At 40.0% G+C, this 10,212-nt stretch overlaps 1 protein-coding gene across 3 annotated transcripts in view; it reads right to left on the bottom strand.

Moving 5' to 3' along the window:
• Nucleotides 1–8,629, bottom strand: part of flvcr2a (FLVCR heme transporter 2a) — a 17,566-nt gene extending 8,937 nt beyond the window's left edge. For all 3 annotated transcript variants that reach the window (XM_035674536.1, XM_035674538.1, XM_035674537.1), the window contains exons 1-3: nucleotides 8,533–8,629; nucleotides 5,039–5,723; nucleotides 1,659–1,800 (exon numbers count right to left, since the gene is read on the bottom strand). In XM_035674536.1, the coding sequence (XP_035530429.1) occupies nucleotides 1,659–1,800; nucleotides 5,039–5,668 (772 nt within the window). In that variant the 5' untranslated portion in view covers nucleotides 5,669–5,723; nucleotides 8,533–8,629. The remainder of the gene's footprint in view (nucleotides 1–1,658; nucleotides 1,801–5,038; nucleotides 5,724–8,532) is intronic.
• Between the last annotated feature and the right edge of the window lie 1,583 nt (nucleotides 8,630–10,212).

The following is a 10,212-nucleotide window of genomic DNA, read 5'->3' as shown; positions in this document are numbered from 1 at the left end:
GTGTGTGTGTGTGTGTGACAGCAAGCAGCAAGCCAGAGCTGGACATTCCTCTGAAGAAAAGACAACTTCTTCACTATCATAGCTGTTTTCCAGCTCGCTAATCATCCTCTGAGTGAGACATCTATTGTCTATAAGCCAGGATGAGTCAGTTAAACAAACACTAGTCATTATCAGTGCAATAGTTGTCTTTCCTTTGCTTAATTTGTCTTTATAAACCTATGTACATTTTGAAAAGTGCTACAAAAAGTGATGCGTGAGTCAAATGCACAGAACAGCAGTGAACAGACTAATGCACATACTACATACTAATGTCTAATGCTTGTCCATTGGCTTTTTTATCTGATCTGATATAATCAATTTTATTAGCACATCCCTGATTCACAAACCCAGTATTACCTTAGCATCCAGATTGGATGAAGGGTCAAATAGTTCAACACAGAACACTAGTTTAGTAACCTACAATACACATGCTTTTCTTTATTACTGATTCTACTGATTCTGTGTCTGTTGTGTTGTCACATGACTACAGTTTCATAATTAGGTCACATGATGACAACTGAAACCATGAAATAGAAAAATAGTTAGTTTCTCTCTACTTTATTCACATATAAGTGGAGACGTGATGTTGATCAGCAGCTTGTTTAAATTAATAATTAAACTGTGTCGTTTTTCTATTGTTTCTTTGCAGAGACACATTTGTCAGTTTACAATTTACAGCTAATGCTGTATCAATGTTGTATATTATATATAATATATGCTGTCAGTATAATAGTGGGTATAAAATGTTTTTTTACTGTTAACATAGTAACTAACATTATTGAGTTTTATTATTTGGTTGGGAATTTGTCTGGGAGGAGTAACTACTGTATGTCTACATTTTCCATCTCTCTCTGTACGCAGTAACAACACATTCTGGATAGTAACCGCATTTCATAGTTTACTACAGGGGTTAGCATGTTGCCAGATATGGCTACCATGCCTCTGTAAGTAATGGTTAGTAAAGAAAAAGATTAAAAAGCAAAACAAAAAAAGAGCAACCTGTGAAGCTTCATCATGTCTCCTGAGTGTCAGTGAGTTTTAGTCCTTCGTGGAGGTGAAAGGAGGATTTAACAGAGTTGAGGAAAAGAGGATTTTCTAAAAATACTTCCATGACTCCCTGAGTTCCTGCTTGTATTTCACATTGTGTCTGAACACATCTCATCAAAAGGTGGACAATTACTGCAATTACTGCAGCTGCTTTTCTAGTGAACTGCAATGCTGTCGAGTTTTCGGTAGAAAGCACATCTCAGGGACACTCAGCTTTCCTGAGGAGCCTAACAACCAGACAAGGAGCTCCAACATATTGGAATGATTGACACTGCATGTCAAATTATGAACCCTAGAAAATCATTTGTGTTCTAAATATATAATTACAACGGCATCTAAAAAACATCGAATCCCAGTGGCATTACTGTGAGGGGCAAAGGAGGTGAGGTGAGACAACAGCTTTGTCACAGTCCCTACCACTGGAAAGCACAAACTGTCAAGATGACTCTTCGCTTTATATATTTTCCCCACCATGACTGTGGGAGTTCTATGACATTGAAAGAGACTTGCAATGGGCTGTTATTGCACGAGTTAGCAAAGAGCCCTGACAGCCCCTTGAATAATCATCTTACCGATGATCACGAGGATAAAGATGAGGGTGGCCACTCCTGCGCTGATGTAGAACATGATTCTGATGTGATTCGCCAGCTCATTTATATCGTCCACATTAGGCACAAGGATGGGTGGGATCAGGAAGCCAATGGCAATGCCCATCTGTGGGTGAGAGGCACAAAATTAAAAGATGACTCTGCGCCTCGAGCTGACGACTAATCACACACACACACATCACGCACACACCGGAACACAGCGACGGAATGTTACTGACACCACAGCTTGGCCAGTCAGCACACAGACATTAAAAAGGGGGAAGTAGCATAATAGAATGTGGGGAAAAGTTTGGAGATAAAGGAAGTTCAGAAAAGAGAAAAAAAGCTTACAGAAAAAGTAAAGTATATAGTATTCTTTTAACCTGCTGCCTCGGAAAATGATAAGGTGCATGGCAAGCAAAGGTCATGTCTGGAACAGTTGTGTGAGTGATGGTATAACTCGAATTGTTAACACATAATTAATACATGCTTATTTTCACCATATGTAGTGACTACATTCAAAATATGCCAGAGGGGGTGTTAAAGAAAGAGTTTAACATTTTGGAAAACACCCTTATTTGTTTTCTTGATGAGTTCCAAGAGAAAATGTCGCTCTCACATCTGTAAATATGACGCTACAGCCAGGAGAAGCTTAGCATGAAGACTGTAAAACAACATGGCACCTCCAAAGCTCACAAAACCCAAAGTGTAAAAAGGCAAATCCGAATCCAGATGACTTCCTAGTTGGAAACAGCTGCAGGGAAACCAATGTTTCTAGTCTTTATGCTAAGCTAAGCTAACCAGCTGCTGGCTGTGACCTTATATTCAATGGACAAATATGAGAGTGGTATCGATCATCTTATCTAACTCTCTATCAGAAAATAATAGGCATATTTCCAGAAATGTAAAACTATTGCTTTACAAAGTACAGGTAGTGCAAGGGGTCAGCCCCCATCCACCCTCAGGATCTAGTGGATCTGGAACAAATAGGGGGGGTACTAAATTTTCCAAATTTGAATACCACATGAGTAGTTCCCACTTCCTCAGGTTCCTACAGCCTCAAGAACATTCCAGAGGGGACACCAACCGAGGTCCCTCCGCTCTAGGGGAAAGGTGAGAGAAGGTAAAGGGCAAGAAGTGACACGTTCCTTGAGGAGGAACCAACCTGTGATAGTGATAGTGATAGTATTTGAGGTGTGGTACAGAAATCAGTCAGGTATCAGACCTTTTCAGTCCTCTGCGAATCTTAGAGCCACCACGATTTACGGTATAGATCTGAACCTTCTACCCTCCACAGCACACACAGATACTTGGAAATTTGCTAATTTCTATCATAAGAATCTGGATTCATTAATTTACCTCGTGGTCATTTTGCTAAGGAAAGCTTTATACGATATTCTTAGAAACCTATAAAGGATCCCTATTACACAGTAACTAGAGACTCAGCTGTTTAATCAGGGTCATATATCTGAAGCACTGTATCACTATTTCTGTCCATTTTGAATAAGTAGAGCAATTTTGATATCTTGTCAAAAATGCAAAACATGTTTATTCTCTCTTGGTGCAAATGAAGGTTGGCCTCTCTTATGAAGTTACTTTTGGCACACAAACTGTTGATCTGTTAGATCTTCAAAGCATCGCAAGCCTTTATGGAAATCCTACCTACTTTTTGTTCATGTGAACTATTTCTGAACGTCCGAGGGGATATATAAACTACTTGTGCCTGAAAACTTGAAGTATCATTTTTAGGGCCCGGGGCCAAAGCAATTAAGTCGTGGTGAGAAAATAAACATCAACAACAATGTGTCCTTTTATCTTCCGTGGCGGGGAGCAGGACTTAAGCGCAAAACAAGAACATGTGTGACAATGACCGGTATGCAGTGTTTGGTTTAACACAGGTGAGAGAGGACAAACTTCAATTGAAGAATAAACAGTTTAGCTTCAGAGGTTGAGAAACATCAGAGGGGGGTCAGGCATCTTTCGATAGTATATGTTTACGTACAGTGTTAAAGATTGTGGCAAGGCTTTCATATATGGCCTTATACATAAGTTATACCTCTGCAGTATCCATTGATTGTTTTTTATTGTCTTGTACGGAGAGAATCATTTACAGCTAAATTGAATCATAAAGCCAGATTCTTCCCTTTGGAAATGACTCAAGATTGCATCAAACTGTGGCACTCTACTGCCAAACTTCTCAATATATCATCTCCGTAAAGAAACTGCGTTGGTCTTATAAGGAGACGTGAACCATGGTAGGTCAAGGTTTTCCGTTACCTCAAGCAAGTTTACCACATTTTCAATTATTTTCAGTGTGCGAGTTAACTGACCACACACACACCCTCCCAGGCAGCCCTCACTAGCGCTTGCCATGGACACAGCATTCTCAGTGTAATCTCATTGAACAGTTAATTTACCCCAAGCCTGGGAACTTGTTCAGACTCACACGGTTCAAGCGGTGGAAGTCACCCGCCATCCCCTGCCATTTCCCCTGGCTACACACACAAACATCACTTTGAACCATTAGATGATAACCGGCATCTCCCTTTTTTTTCAGCGAGATATCTGCTTCCTCTACCTTCAACATCTTCCCAGTTTGGGACAGTCTTATCACACACCTGTTGCCTGTGTACACTGTGTGTGTGTGTGTTGTGAAGAAAATCAAACACAAGTAGAACTTTCACTACACTTTTTCTAATCTATGAAGTTATTTTAATTGACGTGGAAAATTTGCCCACTGCTATTAGTTTTCTAGAAATTTTCTTTCTGGTGTTGTTTGCATAGAATGTCCTATTGACAGTGTTCAAAATTGAAGAATATAAATTTTAAAAATGGTAACACTAGGCTCTTGGTACATATATAGAAACTACTACTATTAAGTAAGCAATCCCAAAGATATGAATTTTAAAAAAGCCCTAACCCGGCGGAAAATACCTGGAGTTTTGAAAAATAACCTTAAAGTTAACTGTAAGCTAATACTTTCACAGCTGATAAAAAAATTAAAAGAATCCTGAGGTAATTTTGACAGAAGTGAAACTAACAATGTAAGCATGCATTAAGCGTCACTTCTCGTCTCTTTTTGCTGTTGGAAGCCAAAACCAGCTGTTCCACTGGCAGAGAGAGTGGTTGTGACCTTGTTAAACCTGCTTCACAGGATCAGACAGACTCATTCAGACACACATTCAAGATGGCAGATGTGACATAACAAGTTAAGATATGCTGCAAAGACTGTTAAAGATGACAGTGCTCTTTCACTTATCCTCAAGGAGACACAGGCATACGGTTCTCTTAACACCAATATGAGACATTTGTAACACCATACACGCACTGATAGTCTTAAGCCCAACAGGTAAACAGAGACACACCTGGTTTCCGAGAACACCAATGGAACAGGCAGTGGACACCTCCTGCTGCCCAAACCACAGGGACGCAAGTCTGGATGGGATGCCCAGGATATATACCGTGGCCACTGAGCACACAAACTGGCCGAAGAAGGTCATGGCAAACATTTTGGGGTCGGCAGTGCTCGTCTTGATCCAGGCCCCGATGCAGTTGAAGGCTGAGCCCACCACCACCACGTCCCTCATGCCCCGGTTGTCGAGCAGCCACATGACAGGCAGGATGAGGGGGATGTAGGTGAGGAAATAGATCATGGAGAGCCAGTCAATGGCCAGGCTGTTGATGCTGTAGAAGCGCATGAAGATGTTGCTGATGATGCTGTACTGCAGCCACATGAAGGCATTGCTCATGGAGTAGGCGCTGAAGACAAACAGCATGAGCCATCGCCGCTTGTAAAGCTTGGTTTCTAACAGCGGGAAAAGATGTGCTGTGTCCAGGTCCGAGGTCTGTTCAGTGTCACTGTTATCTTCGAGAGGCAGATGGTAGTTGTATTCTCCAAAATTGTTTGTCTCTTGTCTTGTTGGAGACTGTCCTTTGCTTCTGCCTTTGCTGCGGTCGGCTATCCAATCATGAGAGAAGTCATCCTGAGAAATCATGTTGCTCCCACTGTAAGCCTTCCCTTTTTCTTCAGGCTTCTGCAGCACTTAACAGCTGGAGGGAAGAGCAAACATTTTCTCCTTGTATGTGCGCTTTCTTAACACCGTGGCAATTTTACCTGACTAGCCCCTCCCACCCAGCAGGTATTTCCTACAAGCTAGCCTGCTGTGCCTTAAATGGAGAATACTGCTTATTGCTTCTTCTAATTTAGCAGCGGTGGATCTGGGGTGCAGTTTAAATGTAATGAGTTTGAAGGCTCTGATCCCAGCCAACAGTTACATACCTGACTGACTCTGTGTAACACCTCTTTGGTCATGTGATGGATTCCTTTTCTTAGGTTTACTCAATTCAAACTCCTCCTTCCAGCTCAGAGAGTGGCTTGATTTTATTGCTTAAGTTAGGCACATGACACACGCATACTGTACATAGATGTGCACAGAGGAGGTAAAGTCCATTGAGGGTGATGCTAACCAAAAACTGCAAGTTCATCAGAATACATACAAACTGCTGAACTGGAAAGAATGGACAAACACATGAGATACTAGCATGAAAATACAGCTTCAGATTTTGTGGCTTGGCAACAAACAATGCAAAGCAAGACTGTGCAGATACAGTAGCCTTATGCAATACGTGAAAATCTGACCTAAACCGTCTCATCAATACATGACAGTAAACAGTAGATTAACAATAGGAATACCTCCTTTATCACTACACTATGAAGTTCAGGTTCAACACTTGTGTACTCATGGGGAGGAAGTACACCACAGTATCCCTCAGCTGGACCACCGGTTATTAAAGTGTTTGTGGTTCATAAATTGGATTTACTAAAGCCCAATCACTTTTTATTACACCATCTGTCTCTGTCACTAACATAATAGCAGACCTGAAGCTAATTAATTTTTAAAAAGTTGGTTACATACACAGTGCAGTCAGAAAGTATTAGCACTGTGACACATTGTTGGCTATGCTGGTTTTGTAATCAATGCACAGATCTTGTGTACTCAAAAACACGGGGTTTTAAATGACACAGAAATGCTGACTTCCAGCTTTAATTTAAGGGTGTTTACATTAACATAAGATGAGCACAATATGACTTTCTGGGTTTTCTGCCTGCAGTGTAGGAAGACTAGATCATTATAACCAAAGGTGAGTATTATTATATTCACTTGAACTATAGATCTGACATATAAAACACATAATATTGTTTAAGGCATAATCAGCATGATATGTAATGTAAACACATGCTTAACCCCTTTTTTACAAACAAGTATTATTCCAACCTTCAAAGCTGCTCTGTTTTGCTTATTGCCAACTTAGTCAACTCGTAAGATACAATTATGTGTCTAATAGTGTTTTAAGGCACGGACTTAAGAAGTTAAGTAACTCTGGTGAGGTCAGCTGGTACAGAGAGGTCATTGATGCTGAGTAATTCAGTGATTTGGCCTCTATGGAACTTTTCCCTGAGATTAGACTCGCATATGCTCACATGAATGTCTGTATTTTACTACACATGTCTGAATTGTAACACTTGAATGACACATGTAGGCCTCAACCGGCCCTTGAATGAGGATAACAAACAGGGTTGAGTGATTGATGGAGCATGACATGATGAAGTACAGGCACTGCAGAGTAGGGATTAAGGTTAAAATAAGGTGGTGTGGTGGTTCTGATGCTAAATGATGCAAACTGGGGCTTGTTGTCACAGATTACTGTGGTAAGATACTGTGGGACAACTGGTCATGATCAACCATTTTCAAACTTTTTACAGAATATTACTCTATCTTGTCTGATAGATGTGTTCCTAACTAAATATTCATGAGAATTAGAGCTGCAACAATCGACAGAAAATTAATCTGCAACTATTGTGATAGATCTAATAGATAGATATATTTAATCATTAATATAAAAACTGACTAGCTCCAGCTTCGTAAATTTCTGGTTTTCTTTGTCTTCTATGATAGTTTTGTACTTTTGTGGTCAAACACAACAAAGCATTTTGTGCCTTCACCTTGGGCTCTGGAAATGTGATGGTCATTTTCTTTTCCTTTTTTTTTTGCTATTTATGAAGAAAAAACTGTGAATCTAGTTCTACTGACCTATTCAAATGTACCTGGTAATAGATTATCCTTACACTTATGTGCCTCATTTTATGATTCATTTGATAATTCTACATGGATAAAGAGAAAGTTGAGCTAGGCTATGAGATATCCAACAGACTATAGAACGAAAATAGGGAATGATTCCTTAGGCTCTAATATATTACGTTTATATATAGTTAATAAAGATGTTTTTCATTAGAAGCTGTAGGTGTATGATTGAATGGTCTTTAAAGGAAATGCTCTCTACTGTTGTGTTGTGACTGTCCCTGCTGTCTACACCACCTGGCATGGCAAAATCCATGAATGGAAGGAGTGAAAGGAGGAAAAGGAAAACCAAAAGCTGTCTCATTACACTGAAACTGCAACCCCCCAATGCACTTCGTGTTTATTATTTTCAGACGTCTTTAGGGAAACACCGTGGCACGAAAACATGAAATCAGATAATAATCAGTGATCATGTTTTAAGTGTCTAGTGGAAGGCACAGTACCAATTGACTGGCCCAGATTGCTTTATTTTCCGCAATAAAACGCTTATCCGCCCCAGATAAAGCCGTAGTAAAACAATCTCAGACTCCACGTCTAAAACGCGCTCGCTAATATGGGCTGAAGGCTGCCTCACGATCATATTACGCTTCCTGAAAGGGACGAGTTGTAAACACATGAGGTACAAATAAACAAAGAACCCCGACAGGATATAACTCTGAGAGGACATTTCCCCACAATATGTATTTTAAAAAAGTCAAAGAACCGCCAGTTTACTATACCTGGAGGACGGCAGCATTGGTATACTACCCAGCAGCGCTTACGCACGGAACCAGCAGAAGATGGCGAAATAGTGCACGTCACCTCCCATTTGGTCACCACCCTCAAAACAAATAGGGCAACACTTCTAGAGAAAGGCGGATTTTGACTAAATGAATAAACCTCTGTATTTGGAGTTGGCACGGGTGGTGATAGATGTGCAACATTAATGTGAGACAATATAGTAAAGTAGAAAATATCACTGGAGAGGTGAAAGTGTCAGTCAAATGTTTTCTGAGTTAAGTGTACATTTACTCAGCTACTACTACTTATGTAGGCTACAGTTTTGAGATATTAGGCCTGGTTGAGTATTTCTATTTATCCTAATCTACTTAACTTCAGAGGGAAATGTTGCACTTTATACTACTTTTAGCACATGATAATTTGATCTGATTCTGATAGCTAAAGTTATGCCTTTCATATGTACAATGTATAACAATGCATTACTTTCCTGAAGATTAACCAGTGGTTCCCAAACCTTTTTGGCTTGTGACTCCTTAAAATCACAGCAGTCGAGGCTCTTTATCAGATGTTATGAGTTGTTATTAATTTAAATTTCTCCTCTGTATTTCTCAAATGATGGTTTCATTTGGCCCAAAGAGGAGTTTCTCCAAAATATAAGAAAGAAATCTCTGCACAGCTGAATGTGCGACAGGTGCGTCAAAAGAAGGTGCAACAATAAGAGACAGTGTGCGGGTCCCTCATTGCTTTCAAGGCCCCAGGGAGGGGGAATTATCTAATATTTGACAAATATCAGAAGCAATTAGTGAAAAATAATTTTAAAAATCATAACATTTTGTGTAGGAGAGCTGTGACGTTCTGCTTTTGTACCCCATTAATCATCTGCCCCCTTAGATTGAGCTTGTGACCCTTTGAAGGGGCTCCACCCGTAGATTGGGAACTACTGGACTACCTAACTATATAAAAAAGTAGGTGAAAGCGTCATTTTGACAGCTACAACAATAAAATTCTATACAAAATGCTGCATAAGTATAAAATGCAATCATGTACAGAGTATTTTACTTGTGATACTTTAAGCACACGTTGCTGTAAACTTCTTTAACTTCACTTTGAAAGCAGGACAAAAAATCTGAGGCCTTCTTCCAACACTGAAGAGTTTATAGGCGTAACATGAAGACGATACAGTGTTTCAACAACTCGAAGAGACCACAAATAATAAATATCCATGGACCCTGATAAGCTTTTTCAAGCAGGCTTGGTGACTATGCAGATAAGCTTGACCACGTCAGCACACACACACAAGCAAATTAGTTCATGCTTAATTTGCAAAGGAGGATTATTATCAGGATGTTTGCTTAGTCAATATTCTGATGAAGAGTAACACAACCAAAGACACACGCAGATGTCAAAACAAACATGGTGGCTAGAGTTGGATACCAGAGGTGAATATGATTGCACTGGGTAACTCACCACTCACACCTTAGTTCATTAATATCAGCACATTTTGGATTGTTTTTGGCAGATTCTTCCTAAGGTCCATGGACCCCTCAGGAACCTTTGCCAGGAATCCCTTTAGTAACTGTACACACTAAGGGATTTAACATTTAACATATTTTCATTCAAGTCAGAAGCACAAATGACTGGCTGGATAGCCATCAGGGCAATGTGGACAATGTGCAATG

The sequence above is a fragment of the Morone saxatilis genome, unplaced genomic scaffold, assembly GCF_004916995.1.
Source record: "Morone saxatilis isolate NCDOM2014 unplaced genomic scaffold, NCSU_SB_2.0 Contig3, whole genome shotgun sequence".
Classification (NCBI taxonomy): Eukaryota; Metazoa; Chordata; class Actinopteri; family Moronidae; genus Morone; species Morone saxatilis.
The sequence above is the reverse complement of the archived record's forward strand: the minus strand, read 5'-3'. Positions and strand labels throughout refer to the sequence as shown.